The sequence below is a fragment of the Dasypus novemcinctus genome, chromosome 12 (genome assembly GCF_030445035.2).
Source record: "Dasypus novemcinctus isolate mDasNov1 chromosome 12, mDasNov1.1.hap2, whole genome shotgun sequence".
NCBI lineage: Eukaryota > Metazoa > Chordata > Mammalia > Cingulata > Dasypodidae > Dasypus > Dasypus novemcinctus.
In genome coordinates this window covers 53,539,693-53,559,803 of record NC_080684.1, presented here as the reverse complement: position 1 = coordinate 53,559,803, position 20,111 = coordinate 53,539,693, and the positions used below count along the sequence as shown (strand labels likewise).

The 20,111-nt window shown below is 38.6% G+C and overlaps 1 protein-coding gene across 1 annotated transcript in view; it reads right to left on the bottom strand.

Annotated features, from left to right (window-relative positions):
- Nucleotides 1-20,111, bottom strand: part of LGR5 (leucine rich repeat containing G protein-coupled receptor 5) — a 129,053-nt gene that overhangs the window by 12,606 nt on the left and 96,336 nt on the right. The window contains exons 5-12 of the mRNA XM_058308427.2: nt 13,433-13,648; nt 11,573-11,644; nt 8,806-8,874; nt 7,378-7,449; nt 4,151-4,222; nt 3,927-3,995; nt 3,718-3,789; nt 680-745 (exon numbers count right to left, since the gene is read on the bottom strand). Coding sequence (XP_058164410.1) covers nt 680-745; nt 3,718-3,789; nt 3,927-3,995; nt 4,151-4,222; nt 7,378-7,449; nt 8,806-8,874; nt 11,573-11,644; nt 13,433-13,648 — 708 coding nt within the window. The remainder of the gene's footprint in view (nt 1-679; nt 746-3,717; nt 3,790-3,926; nt 3,996-4,150; nt 4,223-7,377; nt 7,450-8,805; nt 8,875-11,572; nt 11,645-13,432; nt 13,649-20,111) is intronic.

The following is a 20,111-nucleotide window of genomic DNA, read 5'->3' as shown; positions in this document are numbered from 1 at the left end:
CTTCCGGGCCTTTCTCATATCCTTTAAGAATGTTTAGGAATGTCGATTTTTTTTTTTACTTTTTGAAGAATGATTTGCTTTTTTTTTTCCTTAATGGCCCAAAGACATTCATTGAAAAATCAAGCCTGAAAGGATAGAGGATGAATATTGTTTTGCTCAAAACCAAAGGAGTATAAAGCTATAAGGTTAATGTTTTGTGGTGCAGATAATTTTAACAGAGGAATTCTAAAATATTTCATGCATAAGTAGCATCTAAGAGATAAATATAGCAACTCCTCTGAAGACAACTATTGTGAAACAATCCTACCAACAAATCCAAGTCCACTCTGCATTAAAAAATAATGCCACTCATTAAATATGTAAGTTTGGTTGTACTTTTAGAAGAAAATTTCAAAGCCCAAACAAACCCAGTTCATTATTACAATTAGGGCAGAAGAAAGTACGAATGTGTAATACATTCTTTACTTATATTACAGTACAATGCAAGATAAAATAATATTATATATGTTTTCCAACTTTATATCTACACTATCCAGTCACTCCTTGTGTGTGTAAAAAGGAAAAGCATCAATCAAATGGCTCCTCAGTGAAGCACAAGGTAAGCAAACCCCTGTGAAGTATGAGTTTTGGCTAGTGCTTTGTTTTTTTGCCAGGTGCTTAGAGGCTCTTGCAAACTTACATTTTCTGAAGTTTTTGGCAGACTGAAAAACTGGGTAAATCTTCTAGCAGGTTGTAAGACAGATCTCTGAAAAACAGAAGGTGCAAAACCGGAAAATCTGTTATATATTAGTCATAAGGAAACATAGTTTACTCTCCTTTTCCCTCCAAGATGACATATCTCCCAAAGGCAGACTCTAAATGTTTCCACAGCACTGACATAGAGCAGGTAGTCAAAGGCATTATTGGATTAAGGAGTAGATTAAAATGTTTACTGAAATGTAACTGTTATACTTCTTTAATTGACTTAACTTACTTAATGAATTTATTTATATTTTGTTAGTGATGATCTACAATATTCTAGTTATTATCTTACTAAAATGAGTGCACATTAAATTAAATAATTGTGTCTCTGTCTCTAAGAGCTGCTGAATCTCTACAGCTAAGAGAAATCATTGTTGGTTCTTTTCTAATCAACTAAAAAAAGCCAACAGCAATTCAAAACATAGCAGTAACTTTGAAATCAATCACTACAAGGAGGAAAAAAATTTAAGAAAATCTTCAGCCAAATCTCAACAAATTACAGAATAACAAAAACATCTGGATGTATTTAGAGTATAATATAACTAATCTGAAACAAGCCATGGTAATTTGCAGAAAGCCTAAAAAAAGAAAGCTGGTAGATAAAGTAACATAGATATAAAAAAATCTTGTCTCATTTTTAAAAGTTATCTGCTAATCAGCGAACATATTTTCATGCCTGAATCTAATTCTTAAAACCAGATCACCACTATGCAACTAAAATATCCATATTGTATTCTAAGAGTTTTAAATTATTTTATCCTTGAAATTGATCACTTTTTCCTACATTTACAGATCTATTGAATTTGTATAGGAATAGAGTTCATTCATTACAAATAAATGTTCAAATGAAGCTGCTTGCTGATGCAAAGTTGTAGTTTACACTAAACTTTATATGTAAAGTTTATATATATATATAAAAGCAAACAAGCACCTCACACCTACACACACATCTGATTAAAGATATGGCATATATTTTTGAGAAGCAGTGAATATAATAAAATAGACAAACATATTATGAAACAGATAATTTAATTCACTCATCTCCACAGGCTGTGAGGTGACAAATCCTTCCATACACCTCTTAGTAGAGGGTGTATAAAAAATCTATGTGAGGAAACAGTGTTGCCTTCCACCTAATGATTAACATAGCTAACACTGAGTAACTACTTCCTATGTATAGGCACCATGTTGACAGCTTTACCTGAATTGTCTCATTTAGTCCTTGTGGTCACCTTATGGGGAGACACAATGATTATTTTTATAGATCAGTAAAAAGATGTGCCTGAGATCAACAGCAAATAAGTGGGGAAAGCCATATACAGCCTGAGTTGGGGGCCAAGTAATTCCCATGCAGGTGGAGAAACATGGGGCAACACCAATCACGTACAGTGGCACTTTGCTCATGTAACAGGTACTCAGTGGGTGACTCAGACTTAGACTCCCATAAAGCAGACTACAGTAGAGGTCAGAACCCTAATTCGACTTGGTCGATATACTGGCCACATATTGATGTCTTTCTCATTTCTCCCATAAATGAGGATATTAACACCTGTTTTGCTGATCCTGCAGGGTTGCTGTGAAGACCAAATGAATATTACAGGTTCAAGGGCTTTGAAAGTGCCAAAATACGCTGTTAATGTATTGTGTTCTTTCAGGTCTTTCAAGGTCCAACTTGAGGAAGGAATAACTTGAGGACAGAATAATGGGGTGAAGGAAGTGAGAAAGCAGAGCTAACAGTGCCTGAAAGTCTACAATGTCCCAGGTGCTGTTTAAAATGTTTGGCACATAGTAAATCATTTGGTACTCTGATAAACCTCTGAAGAAAATAGCTACATATCTATATATAGATGGAGATATGACTTGCTCAAGATACCATGCTGGTATATAAAGGGAACCTAAATTTTAGGAAGGAAGAGGGTCTGGGGTCTTTGTTCCTGCCAGTTTGCCAGGCTGCCTCCATTCACGCAGTTTTATCCCTGAGTTGTTTACTGCTCATTGTGTGACATGGTGGAGACAGAAACAGTATAAATACTGGCTCCCTTCTTATTAATTACAGTATGTGAAATACTAATCATGTTAGTGGGCCACTTTCCTCAAGAAATGGGAATAATAGTACATATTCTGGATGTGATAGGTTGAATTTTAAGACGGCCACATATTTCTACCACCTGGTGTACACAGACTTCTCCTGAGGCATTCAAACTGCCTGTGTTTGAATTCAGACTCTACTATTTTCTCACAGGGTGGCTTTGGCAATTGTACTTAATTTCCCTGTCTCTCAGTTTCCTCATCTGTGTCTATACCTCAGGCAGTGTGGGATGAAGAAGAGGATGCATTTCTGTACCCTGACCTCCAAGTCATGACAGTGCTTGAGAGGATAATAGGATTAAGTAGGAGTTTAAAGAGAGTGCTGAAAATGGAAAAGGCTCTTCATAAACTACTTTTTGCAAGCCAAGGAAAAGGTGAAAAAAAAAAGGTCCAAGCCAATAGAAATACTATATGCAAGCTGTCTTGAAACATTAGAACACAGCACTCACAATTATACAGGAAGAATGTTTGGTTGCCTTTATCAAGGTTTGTGTGGGTTGATAATTTAAATCTTTATTTTGGCATCCTTATTGGGTTGTTGATTCATTATGTTATTTTGTTCTGCTCTGTAAAACCTCTAGAGGAGGAAATGAAGTTATTTTGGTATCTTCGTGTCCATTTTCTGAAAGGAAATATGTGCCAATGGAAATAGTATTGGAGAGTGTTTGGGACTTAGAAACAAAGGGTGTACGTGCCAGTATGTGCCATTGTGCCATCGTGCCATCGTTACCAGGGTCATGTGTGAGAGCCACTCCCCTGGCCCCAAGGGAGAAAAGGAGGTGGGACCTGCTGGAGACCTGTAAGGAAAGAACTTTCTCCAGTTTAAAGGACTGTTGACATGTCTGCCATTTCATCCCTCAGGCAGCTTATTGCCTTACTGATACTTACAGTACTTGGAGATTAGGTAACTGATCACAGACAGTTTGGGGAAGAGAAGAGATCTGTGCTCCTGTTAAAGTCCTGTTGAAACACAAAACAGACATAATTCTTTTACTCAGGTATCACACAGTGACATGTTTTGATTCACCATCGTTAAGACTGGTCAGACTCTAGGGGCAGTGCTCGGGGCAAGGTCGAGAGCCCACTCAAGTACTTACAGACTCTCCAAGCTTGCAGTTCCAGTTAGATCAGGAAACATAGTTATTTGTGAGGCACCATTCAAAGTCCTAGAAGGAAATGTACATGAGTTCTATTGGGAGAAGATTCTAGAAAGGGGTCATTTTTACAGCTATTTTTAAAGCACTTCAATCTATATTATTCACTTTGTCTTCACAACAAATTTGCAAGGGGAAGTTGATTTGTAAGAGAAATAGAAACTTACAGTGTTCTTAGTTCAGGTAAATGCTGAAAAGCAGATCTTCCAACAAGCTGGATGGGGTTGTCATAGAAATGTCTGAAAAATATTCAAACACTAATGTCTTAGTTTAAAACTTGAATGACAAATAAATACCTGTTCAAAACTTCGATAAATATACTAAATGTATTTATTTAATTTTGATTTTACCAAATCACATAACATTTCTGATTACTTGGTTTTAGGCAAACCTCAAATGTGTTTTGATTTACATTATAACACTTTTAGTAAGAAACTCACCCTATATAAAATTGAAAATTTCTGACAGCAAGGTGGATATTACCGATTTGGCAAATGAACTGACTGAAGTTATGCTTAAAAATCTTCCCCTGCTTCCAGCTTCTGTGGAATATCCACTGAGTGGCAGAAAACGAATTCAAGGTGCCAGTAATCATACCATTAATTAAAAGAAAGATGAAGTTCTATATGTCTACATAAAGGTTATACCTTCTGGTGAATTCTAATCTTAACATCCCCAGGGACTTTTCTGACTATTTGAGAGGAAAAGAGCTCTTTCAGGGTTTTTGTAACATTAGAATTTTCTTGAATTATTTATTGCTCTAAAAGGTGCGACACTATTAAAACAAAAATATTTTTGTCTTACAGATGTTTTTAATGTAATGGTATTTGAAACTACCTGGTTAATAGAACCCCACACATAGTTTTTAGCTGAGATGACCTTCTAGTCCAATTTAATTCAACAAATATTTATTAGTGTCTATTACGCTCGAAGTATGAGTGTGGGCACTGCAGGGATTTAAAGACTGATTCATTCAAGAAGCTGTCTTTGAGTGTCTACTAAAAGTTTGCATTATGCTAGATGCTGGGCTATAAAGGGGAATGATAAAATATCACCGCTCTAAAGGAGCTTGGGATTAGTTGGGATAAAACAAAGAAATAAAACAACAACATTTCACTTTCTAGGTGACAAAGCATTTTCACATATATAGCACAATTGATCGGTACAGCAACTTTATAGATCCTTTGGGTGGATAATATTTTCCTAATTTTTGGAGGTAGAAACTGAGGATTAAGTACATTAACCTCCTAGAACCTCAATTTTTAGATTTGTTAAACTGAGATTATAATGCAGAGTTGCAGGGTTTCTGTAAGAATTCAAAGAGCTAATGCTTGTGTGGCATCTGGGATAGTGCCTGGGGGGATAGCTGTTGTCCAGCAAACCTAAGTGTCCTTCTGTCCTCCTACCCTCAAATCTCATGTTTTCTCTTGGGATTGGATAATTAGTAAGAGAAAGAGCTAGAGCTGGAATGTAGGCTTTATGATTTAAAAAATGAAGTTGTCCTCATAAAATTACATTGTTCCCCATCTACACTATATACAGGTAAGTATGTGTTCATAAACATGTGCAGCTGTATGTGTGCTGGGCAGATAGGAGATGCATGCTTGTGTCTATCTGGCAGAAATGTTGCAAATACAAACAAGCAGCTATGCAGTTCCTGGGAGCAAGCGCTTGTGTGTTAAGGAAAGAGAAAAAACTTCATGGGTACGGCATTTGAAATGGGACTTGGAAGACAGAACTTCAAGCATAATGAGGGTGTCAAATGGTAGGAGCAAAAGAAATAAGGAAAGAGCTTTGTTCTATGAATATAACTTGTTATGGTTTAGCTTTGGGGAGCTGGACAGGAGGGTTGGCCTGAGCCATGTTAAGGATGGCTGCGAATGTCAGGGTAAGGAGTTGAGTGTTTCACAGCAGGAGAGGGACAAGGTAGAGGCTGTGCTTCAAGGGAAATGACTGTCAGGGGTGGTGGCAGGGAGACTAGTTTAATAGTCTAAACTGGTAAAACTTTAGTGGTAATGGCTAGTAAAGTGGGTGGGGATGAAAAGGAAGTGTGACTAGGATACAGACTTTCAAGGTAGAAATGAGGACTGGGTAGCCAATGGGATATGGGAAGTTCACAGAAATGGGGAGTCAGAAAGGGGGGTGTGGCAATGACAAGAGATGGAACAGACGTGGGAACAAGGAGAGAGTTTCAGGGAGAACGGGATCAACTTTGTCTAATGCTGGATAGAAGCTCCAAAGATATTAGGGCCAGGGGATATTAGCATATCAAAAGAGTGATTAAAAACCAGGCCTGGGGCTGCAAGGTAAAAGGAGCAAAGGCAATGCAATTTTCCAACCTCTTAATATGTAAATACTCTCTAATGAGCACTAATGTGAATTGGTCAATAAACTTTATAAACTCTTAGTTTGCCAACATACTGCCAGAACATTTCAGAGATGATGAATGGTTTTGTTTTCAGTTGTCAGGGCAAATAGGGGCTCCAGCTCATTTGTGACTAATGCTACACGATTCCAGAAAGCCTCTCAATCAAGTTGGCATGGGACGAACATTTGCCAAGAAGGGCCCCTAGAGTCATGTTCAACAGTTGTTCATACTCTCCCCCTCCATATCTGAGATCCCTCACCCATAACCCACGCCGGTATCTGGTGCACACCTCCCTCTGACAAGTGCCTTTTAAATAACAGCCAGCCAAATATTTATTTATTTTCATCTTCCCATATCTACATATGATCCATCTTCAGTGTTAAATGTGAAACACAGAATTATACCTTGTAGTTATAGACTATTTTAAGCTTTTATTGGTGTACAAATCCTCGTTTACACCTTTCAAGATATGCGACTGTCTAGAATTATATCTTAGTTTGTATACATGTGACTCAATCCTTGGGCTTGATAATTAACAGATATAGGAAATTGCATAAAACACTGTTGTCACTCTCATGTCTAATATATTTGAAATCTGTAACTTTAAAGAACCCTTGTTTGTATATAATAATAATTTATTATTCTAGTATACTTGGGTTCATGTTCTGACTGTGGGACTTTAACGTTGATTCTCTAATAATCAGTTTTATCCCTTAGGAAATGGAGATAATCAAAAGTATTTCACAGGATTATTATGAAGTGAGACAAGGTATCTGAAGATACCTAGCATAATGTACTGCATTATAGTAGATTCTAAAAATAAAATAAAATAAAAGCTGTCAGAATGATGAATAATCAGCATTCAGTTAAAATTTGGCAAAATGCTTCCATATACACTTCTCCATATAGTTTCTTACACTGCCTAACACACATACGGGCAAATATAGAACCTTCATTGTATTATATTTAAAAGCATACAAGGAATATTTCAGGATGGAAAAAACAAAAAGTACTACAATCACTTACATTGTAATAAGAGAAGGGTTGCCTACAAATGCTTTCTCAGGTATGGACTTGATATTGTTGCTATGAAATCCTCTAAAAAGAGAGAGAGAGAAAAAACAATTTATAGAAAATAACATGTGGAATAAAATTATTTAGTAGTTTTTCTCCTGTGGCAATACTCAGTAACCGTTACTAACCAGAGGACCAGGTTAAATACTTTTGGGCATCTTAAAATTTATGGGTCCTCACTTACTCTCTAGGAGAAAAAGAGTCACAAGCTGTCATCTTGAAAGAAGAATAAGGAATCAAAATAATAACTGTGCTTTGTGGAAATATACAATCTAATGTTATAAAAAGAAAACCAATGTGCTAATAGCCAACAGAGCACCACTGTGTAGAGTATGGACCATCTTTGGAGGGAGGATTTTGATCAGCTCCTTTTGCTCCTGTTTAAAGTTAGGAGAAGAGAGAATTGACTTAAGCTGAAGAAAAGCAAAGACTTGATTTATCTAGTCATGAGGAAGAAATTTCCTGACCCAGAGGAATGGGCGTGGAAGGAATGCCCCCTGGTTCAGTGAGCCTGTAATACCAAATTGATTCTCATCTCTTGGCGCTAACGTTGTCCGAATGGCAGAGGAGCAGAGTCAGTGATCTTTGGGTCCTCTGTGGGGCTGTGACTATGTGATGTGCGTGTCAGTTTGGGGCTGTCTGAGCATATACAAGTCAAGCCACACATGGGGTTTCTTCAGGCACAACCTCTTGAAGGCTTTTCTTTAAAACAAGCTCTACTGTCTACCTCCTTTGACTGTGGGTCTTAATTCTCTCTGCCAGGAGAATAAGGATCTATGTTTATTTTTCCTTTCCGAGTTAGAACATTCCTCCCATAGGTTATTCTCATTTTCAAATACAAAGAAAAGTGAATTAAATTTGAGCATATATAAGACATTCTATGCAACCTAATGGCTGAAAGGTACTTCATTTTAGTAAAACGTTTTCTGTTTTGTGTGTGTGTGTGTTTTATTATGAAATAAGATTCATGAAGAATTTAGAGAATGAAATCATCTAGGCTATGCTAAGCACATGCAGACTCATTCATCTAGTCCTAGACTTATGCAACCTAGGAAAGTTTCTTTGTGGAAGTCCTCAGCAAGTAACTGAATTCCATTATAGTTCTGCTACAAATGTCTAAAGTACATAAATGTTGGGGGAGTATGGCTTAGGAAAAGAAACAAAATGTCTATGTATCAGAGAAAGCTCATTATTAATCAAAAAATATTATCAGGTGCTTGATGATAGAGGTCAATTAAAATCTATTTCAAGTGTAACTAATGATTATATGAACTTATTAAATTTTCTAGCAAGTCGTATAATGCATAAAAATTACACATATTTTAGAAATTAATTCACAAAGAATAAATTGCCCCCATTAAATTTGCCCTAAATACTTACAATTCTTTAAGATTAGAGAGTGTCCTGATGGCAGTGGGGAATTCATCAAGGTGATTGTAATTTAAATCTCTGAAAATAAATAAAGAGTATTTTCAGTTTTTCATTTAAACACTCATATATATTATTTTTAGTGATTACAAGAAAAGTTAATATGATATTCCAATGGACCAATGCCATTGAGGAAAATTCTTGCTCCTTTTATGGAGAGAGATTTTCTTGGTTTGCTGACCACCATCATTCCACAGGATCTGCAAGTATCTGCATTAAAAAGACCATTGGAATAATCATGGGAAATTTCAGAGAGTCAAGACTCAGTGGCACTGGGACATTTAAATAAAGGAAGAGACATGCAGCAATGTTAATTTCCAAGCCAGGGGTTGCTGATGTAGCACTTTACTTGTACCTGGCTCACTAAGTTGCCAGCTTGTGTCTTCACTTCTCCAGGTTCCTGAATCCCACACCCCTTCTTGCTCCCTCCTACACTCTCTGACTTTTTTTCTCTGCTTTTCAGAGTCCTGCCCAGGAGGACAACTCTGATGGCTGCTTTATCCCTAATTCCTGTAGGTGCCAGCATCTCCAGGTTCCAGGATGACAGCCTGCTTCTGGAGAGAGGTTTATATGATGCAGGGCACTCTCAATAAGGACATCAGATGGAGAATTTCCTCAGGGTCACACATAATGATTCCAATGAGAAGTATGATGTTTCCCATGGTCCGTGGGGAAAAGCTCTATATTATCCCTCAAGCATGGAGAAAGAAGGGCCAGACTATCTCAAATCATTTATTTCTCTATCAGTTATGATACAAATGACTTTTCAATCCCCTGACTCGCAAGCACTTTATAGTCTCATTCCATCTTATACCTACATCTTTGTACGAAAAAGTAATTGCCTCCTAGTCTTTGGGAATGGCAGATTTCCCAGATGATGCAGGAAAACCTTTTGGTTAGGCAATCAGATGTGGTTAGATCTTTCTCTGTGGAGAAGAATCTCAATTTAATTTTAAGAGATAATTTGACTGAGTTAAACATGAATCAAGATTCCTACTGTCTGGCACAAACCATTCTTAAGCTATACTGCAGGCAGGAAATGTGTGTCTTTTGTGGACATAAATATTCTTCCTGTTTGTAAATCTCTCCAGATGCTCTGTTCTGATTAAACGGGAATTGGGTCCTTATAAATTACTTGGATTTCTAGTGGGGGGAAGGAAGAGGTTGGGAACAACCAATTTACTGATCCTTTGTAGCCCTGGGCAAGGTAGGGGGGAAGGAGGACAAGGAAACTCACATGAAATATTTTACTTCATGGTATTTATATTCAGTCCTGGGTCTCACCCCAAATATGGGGGAAAAGGACTAATTATGGAAATACTCATCAAAGCCCACCTTGTTTTTTGTTGCTGTTGTTGTGTTGAAAGGGACTGGAAGGTGATTTTCCATTGCTAAGATGCCTACTTCAGCCCTGTGTAGATAAGGGAGAAGTTCTAAATTTTCCTAGCATCTGATGGGAACTGCTTGGCAATGCCATTAAGCTGACATTTGGAACCTGAGCGGAAACACTAAGTGATTTAAATAACCCTGGAAGGAGAGCTATTAGGGCTTATCAGCCACAAGAAGGCCACCAACAACAGATGGTCCATCTGGGAATTAGTGGACCCAGACCTTCTTATCTTTAGAGTTGAGCTCTGTCTGCAAATGAATAATGGACTCCAAGGTGGCAGGAGAGGTGGTCTTTGGCCATCTCCTTCTGTAGTCCTGGTCAGGGCCACTATTGAAGATTGGGTGGCTCAGTGTGGTTCATTGCACTTGGGTATTAAAAACATGGGTTGGGGGGGGGGCGGGGAAGGGGCCTGGAGCTACCAGTATCATCCTCTCGGAGCACACACAGGACCTTCCTGGCCTGTCACTCGCCCTTGTTACTCCTCCCCTAGGAAAAGGATGCGGCTCTGGTGTGGTCCACAAGTACTTTTCTTATTTGGGCTCTGGGAGAGGTCCTATGTATGGTCAGCTGGTTGACTCAATTTTTATCACAGGTACCAAGTCAGAGTTGAATTTTTGGCCTATTCTTCAGAGGTAATGTATGGTGGTTAAGCATGAATATCAGAGTCAGACTAGAGAAGGAAGCAAATCCCAGTTATGCTATGATCAGATGTGTAGTATTGGTCAAATAACTTAACCTCTCTAGAGCCTAAAATGGGATAGTAGTACCTCTTCTCCTAGGATGGTCATAAGGCTTAATTGAGATTATGCAGTGTGGTACTTGATGATAGAAATACTCAATAAATGTAGCTATTGTCACTTTTCAGTCTTTCAAATTGCTTTAATATAGACCCTTGCTGCTTTCTAATGAGCCAATTGTTTGTCTCACATTGGACGCTCAGGCATTGGCTTAGTCCATATCCTGTCATTCAGCAGGGAGACCCATGAATAGTGAGTCTGGGTGGCAACTTAGAACTGATCCTTGACAGCAAATACACATTCCTAAGAAAACGGTCACCACTTGGTAGAGAACATCTCATTTAGCCTACAATGATTCTAATTAATTTATCAGTCTTATTAGATTAAAATAAAATCGCAGTTTTATTGTTTAGTGCTGCAATGTGTGTGTGTGTGTGTGTGTGTGTGTAAATTAAAGCCACTTGAAATATCTGTTTAAGGCTCAGGCAATTAACCAAACCAAACAGCAAGTTTGACTTTAAGTCTGTTTTGAGTCTTTCAGATTATTCATGAAAGCACTGCAAAAAGGGAAACAAATAAAAGGTCAACTCACAAAGTCTCTAGGCTGTGGAGCCCATCAAAGCTTTTCTTTCCCATGGAGTGGATTCTATTGTTATGGAGATGCCTGCAGGAGAACGGTAGGAACACAGTCAGGAAGGCACACTACACAGCAGATTTAGGCACAATATTTTGATTGGTTAAACGCAAAGAAATTTATACAGCAGACTACACTAATTATATACAAGGAACGCATTGTTTAAAAATTTTTAAAAAGGATATATATATATATATACATATATATATATATATATATATGCTCTATACCCCATTCACTCTTACAATAGCTGATTCTATACCACAGAATTTAAGTCTTAGCTTTACTTTTCAGGTTTGAGGCATTCAGAAAGTGTATGATATAAGCACCATGATTGATGTAAGTAGACTCAGCATGGTTGTTGAACATGTGCTACAGTGTAAGATGTTCAGTATGGCTTTGGGATGTAGGATGTTAAGCAGAGATACCAAATGAAATTGACAAGTGGAGGACAGAGTGAAGGTCCTAGGTCTTCTGAGCAGGTTTTTTTCTTTCTTTTTTTTTAGATTAAAGCTGAGGCTTATAATGCCTACATTCCTAGGGTGGGGCACAGGTCAAGAGAAAGTAAGGGTTTCAGCCACAGGGAATGATGATCAGAATTTCTGGCTCCCCAAGGAGATTAATTATCTTATTATACACAGTATTAAGGTATATAATTATCTTTGGCTCAATTGGAAAGTCAGATAGGTCAGATAGGGCCAGGCAGAACAGCTATGTGAACAAAAACTGGACCAACTTCCAAAGGGATTTTGGAAAATAGGCTCAAGGAGGACAGGGTGACAAAGAAGAGTTGAACCTCTGTAAATCCATTTCCTTCAGTGCAGGAAAAAAAATGAAAGCACATAGCCAACTTCTGATGAGTCAGTAGCATCATCTTTGTATATGAAATTCAGTATAGAAATTTGTTAATATCACCAGAAATGATTTATCCTTTCTGACTAAGGATTTTCTTCTAATTACATATGCTTTGCTTCATATAAGATTTATGGGACATTTATTGAGGATCTTCTACATAAGATGCTGCCCAGCCTTCAAAGAAGTATATGCTACAGTACAGGAGACAGACATGCCATCAAATAAAGTGGACTGGCTGAAGGCAGCAGTGGGTTGGTTGAAGAGCATGGAGCCAAGGGAGAAATACTCATGGCAGAAGAAGACTTCCTCAAAGTTCCTAAGCAAACTGATCTGACAGTCTTTAAAGTAGCTATTATTTTCCAATGTCAGCATTGACTGATTGTTATATTATACATGTGGGATATGTTGCTACAATCTTAAGACAGATTATTTTTCAAACTATTGCTTATAGAATCATTTTAACTTAAAATATGAAATCTAGACACAGCAGGAAAACAAGTAGTACAAATGCATAACTCACTATCAAAGGTCAGTTCTTTCTTCTCTTTTTTTGGTAGGCTTTCAATAAATACTTACTAATTAATTAAAGGGCATATTTCAATTTCACCTAAATTATAAATTCTTATCAGAAAGAATGATTTTTTTTTCTTAATTTCTCTACTGTTCTAATTGTGCAGTGTGGTCATTACTTGCACAATATACAATGGGCCCCCCTAAGGCAGAGGTCACATTTTATTATCTTTGTATTCCCAGCACATGACTTAACAGGTGCTCCATAAAGGTTGTTTAATTCACATACACAGTTAGAACACTGATGAATCACTCTTTTTGGGAAGGGGTCCAAGGAATTTTCCTCCCTTAAAATGTCCCCATTTAAGATTGGAAGAGCCAGCATCTTAAGGCCAAGGCCTTATAGTGAATCTAGAAACTAAAGAAAGAAAGGGAGAGAGCGATAAAACTTACAGAACTACCAAGCTGGAGAGATTTCCAAAGGCATAGTCTGGTATGTGGTGTATTTTGTTCAGGGCCAAGGTCATGGCCTGCAATGCTGATAAACTTCTGAAAGCCTGGACAGGGATTTCCGTCAAAGCATTGTCATCTAGCCATAGGTGCCTCAGGGCATGCAGGCCCCTGAAACAGCTGGGGGGCACGTAGCTGATGTGGTTGGCATCCAGACGCCTGCGGAGGGGAGAAAGCAAGAATAGAAAAGAGAGTGGAGCCCAGGCAGGGGAGATCAGCCCTGTAGGAACACCCTCAATATGTTGATTAACAAGGGGGAAACGGCTTGAGGCCCTCAGGGGCCCCTGCAAACTGCGGCCTTTTCCTCTCCTGGTAGGCTGTCCTTCTTACTCAAAGGTGGAACTATTGCTTCTTCTGGCTTCCAGATGCCATGGTGCTTTGATTCCCGTCTAGGTTTGTGGGTGACTTGTTTTCATGCAGGAACATGACCCCCCACCCTGCCCTGAGGTATAAAGATTCAGTATGAAGATCTTTTAGCACTTTTTTTCTGGTCCCAGGAGATAGACCCTCTTCTTTCCTCCTTCTCACACCAAAGCCAGATGAAAGCCTTTGCTTTCCTGGACTGTTTTGAACATACTAAACATATTGACACATGTTCATTAAGCTCTGGGAAAGGTTTACTTTGACACCTGAAAGGAACTGAGTAATTTTTAACGGTTGGTAGCGGAATGCCTCAGGAAGAGGGAGGAGCTGGTGGCTCCCTTTTTCTTTTTCTTTTTAGTATATTGCTGAATTTAGTATGCTTTGAAAAGTCGAAAAACTGCTTGCTTTCTTGCTCACCATAAACACTTGCGGTGGGCAGAAATTTTTCTGACATTTTAAACGAATAATAAAATTGACAGCTTTTCCAGCTTTGCTTCCTTTTCCACCCACCATTTAATTTTTTTAACGGGGAAATACATCTAAAAAATAGGTTGCGTTTATGAGCTGTTGCAGCTGCAGAGCCAGCAGAGGGAGTGCAATACATTTATTTTGTCCCAATCCAATCCAGTATAAACTGTCCCAGTAATCCAAATGCCTTCACTTCTCCCACTGAAGTGATGTAGCTCAGGCAGGGTGACTCAGGCAGAGTGACGTTCCCAGCCAAGTGCACAGACAGCAACACCTCCACTGCTGCTCTCCGCTTCCCACGGCCCTCGCTCATTTCTCCAATTTGTTCTGAAGGCACACACGTTTGTTTGCATTTTCAAAGGTAGGATCACAAGGAGCTGTGTTTTAAGCAGTCTACGTTTTAGGAAGGATTAGAACACCCCAAGTAGATTTTGAAAAATACTTTCAGAAGCATTTAAGACTAAACACATGCAGGAAGCACACCAGGATCACAAAATAGTCCTCTGGAAACCAAATTTAAACAATTTGGAAATAGAGAAGATGTTCTATGGTAGGGAGCTAATCTCTTTGGAAAGTAGCTTCCTCACTTTTCGCCACGTTTGTCACCCCACTTGTCCTTTGGCTCCTACTTCTACCAGCTAAATGGGACCAAGTGATGCTGTAAAGGTCCAGGGCCAAGTTTTGATAATAACTGAGATAAGGTCACTTGAAACAAATTTAAGAGTTCAGTGTCATAGCCCACACACAATTAAATTTCCAGTAGAACAACTAACATTGCAAGCAGCAGAAATACAGCTTCTAAATATCCCAAACTCCTGTCGACAAATGGAGCTGGAAATGTTTAGGAAAAACTCAATATTGGTTGCCCCCTTTTTCCAGCAACAACGTGGTCAGCCAATGTTCAAATAAGGTACGATTTCATCAGGGATGTGAGGTAATTGTTTTTGTTTGACTAGAAGTAGAGTGCATATGTAAACTCTCCATAATTATTACACTGATTAAAGAATGGAGACTTTATTTAAATTATATAAGTGTCCACATTTTAGTTGATCTATTGCCTGATCATTGCCAGTTGTTTATGCATTAAAACTACAAGTGGCTTCTAAAAGTCCTGAAAATAATTGTCGTGGTTTCCAGCTGTATGTACCCCAGAAAAACATGTTTTTAAATCAAATCCATTCCTGTAGGTGTGAACCCATTGTAAGTGGGACCTTTGGATGAAGTTACTTCAGTTACGGTGTGTCCCACCTTAATCAAGATGGGTCTTAATCCTATTACTGGAGTCCTTTATATAATGGAAATGAATTTAGATGAGGAAAAAGCCTCTGAACCAAGAAGCTGAAATTAAATGAAACCCGGAAGAGAAAGGAAGAGAAAGGGGAGACCAGCAGATACTGCCATGTGCCTTGCCATGTGACAGAGGAGCCAAGGCTTGGCCTGTCCTTCAAAAGAAAGCATCCTCTTGATGAAATGCCTTAGTTTGGACATTTCCCCAGCCTTAAAACCATGAGTGAATCCCCCATTTCGTGGTATTTACTTTGAGCAGCCTAGGAAACTAATACAACAACTAACCTTAAAATTCAGTGCAAATGTTGGGGATGCATTTATAGAAAATGCTCTCTCAGCATTGAGTCATAGGTATGTCTTTTTTTTTTCCCCTCCTGCTCCCTGACCCTGCTGTTTTTGCTGTCTGTGTCCATTCCCTGTGTGATCTTCGGTATCTATTTCTCTTTTTATCTTCTCATCTCCTCTAGGATTCACCAGGGTTGGATCCTGGGGACCTCTGATGTGGAGAAAGATTCCCTGTCACTTGCACCACCTCAGTTCCTGGTCTCTGCTGCGCTCCACCTTGACTCTCCCCTTTGTCTTTCTTTTGTTGCGTCATCATCTTGTGGCCTAACTCACTTGTGTGGGCACTGGCTCGCTATGCCGGCACTGGCTCACTGTGCGGGCACTGGGCTTGCCACACGGGCACTGGCTTGCCATGCGGGCACTCGGCTCACCATGTGGGCACTTGGCTCACCGCGCAGGCACTCGGTTTGCCATGAGGGCACTGGCTTGCCGCACAGGCATGCTTTCTTTTCTTCTTTTTTTACCAGGAAGCCCTCGGGATTGAATCCAGGTTCTCCCATATGGTAGGCTGAGGCCTTATCACTTGAGCCACAACCGCTTCCCAGTATGCCTTCTTTGATATTTCTTGATATTTCAAATTACAAAGTCTCAGCTATTTCTTGAGGCAACCTGGTATCAATTCCCAATGTTAATAAGGCCAATTCTCTGGACAGACCTCTTTTATATATTACCTTTTTTCCCCAGAAAAAAAGATGCAATCTATTCAGCATATTGTTATCTTGTAGCAGTTTGCTATCTGATTTGCTATTTTCTGTTCTTCACAATCCTAAGACTCACTATACCAGTAGTTACAGGCCTTATGTTAACAGCATAGCCCTTCTTTTGTCTGTCCTGAGTGCAGCATGAAAATGCCTCTCTGCTTAAACAGTTTCTTCATACAAGAAACTACCACTAAATTACACTCCTTCTAATTGCAGTGTTTTAGAACCCATGTCCACCTAGCTTCAGTGGTCCAAACATAATTCAGAGAATGGTATATTATTCACACTCAAAGCCATTATTATCTGATTTAATCTTAACAGAAGATCCCAAAGCTAATCCAGAGTATGGAATTAAGTATACAGTCACACATACAGGTGGTTCTTACAGAACAAGGTTAAGAATGTGGACAAAGCAGCTGGCAGGGCACAAGTTATACCTATTTAGTGAGTAAACAATGGGTTCATTATGTCAATCTTTTCAGACAGCTGGATATTCTCTATTCATATGCTTGGAAAATGCAATATTTAAGCAGTGAGGGGTCATAAAAACATCAATACGCCATACAAGAAAACACACATTGTTAGAGGGCTATGACTGATGAAAAATGGTTTTGTTACAACTTTGGGCCCATATGTTGAAATAACTCCTTTTCTGAAGACACACTTGAGGTTGGAAGACTCTACAATTGCTAAAGGGATTCACTCCCAGCTGGCTAAGGGTGACTATCTCTCATGGGTCTTAGGTTGCCTTCGCTCACCCCTGGGACCTGACTAGGACCATCCAGTTTACCCTGACAGCCTTCAATAACTTTGAACATCCAAGTTAACTAATTGGAGCCTGGAGAACTTTCCTCCAAGAGGGTTTCTGGGCTACCTACCAAAGAAAAAGTCCTACCTCCTCTCAAGCAGTGTTCTGGATCAGCATAAAAATGTCTCTCTGGTATGGGGGTGAAGTACTGTATCCTAAAAGGCCACCCTAATAATAGATGTGCTTTAGAAAGGTCATTCAGATAGCAGTGTGAGGCTGGATTGATGGGAAAGTGAGCGACCAGGGCAGATGCAGTCATCCAGGTGAAAAAGCTGAGTCATGGAAAAAAGTAGGGAAATGGAGAGGAGGAGCCAAATATAAGAGAGGTTAAGGAAGTGGGCTTGAGAGAATATGTTGACTCATCAGATGTTGATAGAGAAGAAGGCAAGAGGGCTATGGTGACTCAGCATTTGGGCTTGGGTGACTGGGTGGCTGGAGACCATGCCAGAACAGGGATGAATGTTATCCAATATTGGTAAAAGAAAAATAAAACAGAACTGTGAATGAAGTTCTATAATAACAATTCTTTCTACATGGAGAAGAGCAGAGGTAACATGTCTGAAAATTAAATTTTTACATTAAGGCAAGTTAGAAAAAAGAAAAAGCTTCTTTTCTATTTAAGGTTTATATTATTTATATATTTATCCTCCCCCTCCCTCATTGATTGTGCTTGCTGTCTGCTCTCTGCATCTGTTGGTTGTGTGCTCATCTTCTCCTTTTTTTTAGGAGCCATGGGGAACTGAACCCAGGACCTCCCATGTGGAGAAAGGCACCCAATTGCTTGAACACCACTGCTCCCTGCTTGTTGTGTCTCTCATTGTGTTTCCTCGTTGTGTCTCTTCCTTATATTATTTTGTTTTGTCAGCTTGCCGTGACAGTCTGTTGCATCAGCTCGCTGTCTTGCTTGTCTTCTTTAGGAGGCATAGGGAACTAAACCCAGGACCTCTCATGTGGAAAGTGGACACTCAACTGCTTGAGCCACATCTGCTTTGCCTTCTTTTCTTACCTTCTGTTTAAAGATTTTCCCCTAATGTTGTAATGAATAAAGAGTTGTGTAAATTTTCTTTTTTAAAAGAAGTTTTGTCAATCTGTCCCATACTTCTCAAAGAAATTTTCAATTCATAAATGGCATTATCATAGAGATTAGAGAATCTATCTATGAGATCACTGTTGCTATTGTTGTTCCAGCAAATGACCCTTTATGTCTATGTTGTTTATGATACCTTCCCAATGTATCACATAAATTCAAATATTTGTTTGAGAATCTCTTTGATGAGCCATTAACTACAAGGAAGAAAGAGTTGGTCAAAAGATAAGCCACTGATCTTGGCTAATTCTATATCTGAGATGACCGTAATAATGTCAATTATTAACACGAATGACTCAAAGGAAAAAAAAAACCCAAAGTGTGAAGAATGTTGCAGCTGCAGGTATAATACCATTTATGGAGATTCTTTCAATAAACAAAATTATGAGGCATGGCATTTTCATGACTGACATTGCTATTTTATATTTGAATGAGCACTTTTCCTTCATAAAGTTTTAAAGAAATGACCAACTTCCTTGTACATTTGTATATTTTGTGAGGTCATTTTGAACAATTCATGGATAGTGGAAGGACCACAGAGATTTAGTTCATTTAGAAAAATTTAAGAAACACAAGCATTCTCAATTAGTTTGCTTTGCTTTGAAAGGAAAACTTTATAGGTCCAAGCATGTCTGTAATATATTTCGACAAGGAACTTAAATTCTTTGTTACGGTGAAATTTTAATGCTTTGGAATTTTATTCCACTAAAATTGATGAATCACTGGAATTGACCTTGTAAGAAGATCATTATAATGATACTATCAGGATTGAATTTGATCTATGTGAATTCTTGCAGATTTAATCCATAAGGATTCATATGGATTCTTCACAATAATATCAATATCGTCCTTTTCTTTTTAAAAAAGTATTTGTGGAGTGACCACAACGGGAATATTCCATGCTTTAGTGAAATATCTCACATCCTAGGAAGATATTAAGCATCTGAAGTCAGGTAAACACATGGATGGGTTGTATGGGAAATTTCTACTTTTGTCTTTCTATTCTCCATCTTATTTATTGGTAAATAATATGGCTACCAGGAAGAAAAATCATTGCTTTTGACTTACCTCAGAAAAGGTAAAAAAAAAGAAAAGAAATTATACCTCTCTACCCTCTAGGTTGGGCAGAGATAAAGGCTACGGGTTAACTGAAGTGCAATAATTAGCGACTAGTCACTTGGTTGGACTAGCAGCTGGACAAAACGTGTCTCAAGGAACTAAATCCTCAGTGGTATCTCTCCGGCGTTGGTTGGAGTACAGCACGCCAATGAATAATTCACGGTAAAGTCAACTTATACTAAGTTACTTTGTTTTTCAGAGGTCACCACTGTTGTGAATTTTCAAGCAGGGAGATGATCTAAAGACAAAGTAACATGAGGATTAACTTCTTTAGTTTCATTTTTCTTGTTAGAAAACAAAAACCCTCTTTTCCTCAGGGGCACCATTAGTCTCCCAGGAACCACCGAGGTTTGAAATCTGGGGGTCAGGTTTGAATCTTCCCTTGCCTTCCAGCCAATCATTCACCAGGTTCTCTCTGTTTTATCTTCATCTTCAAGATTCTCT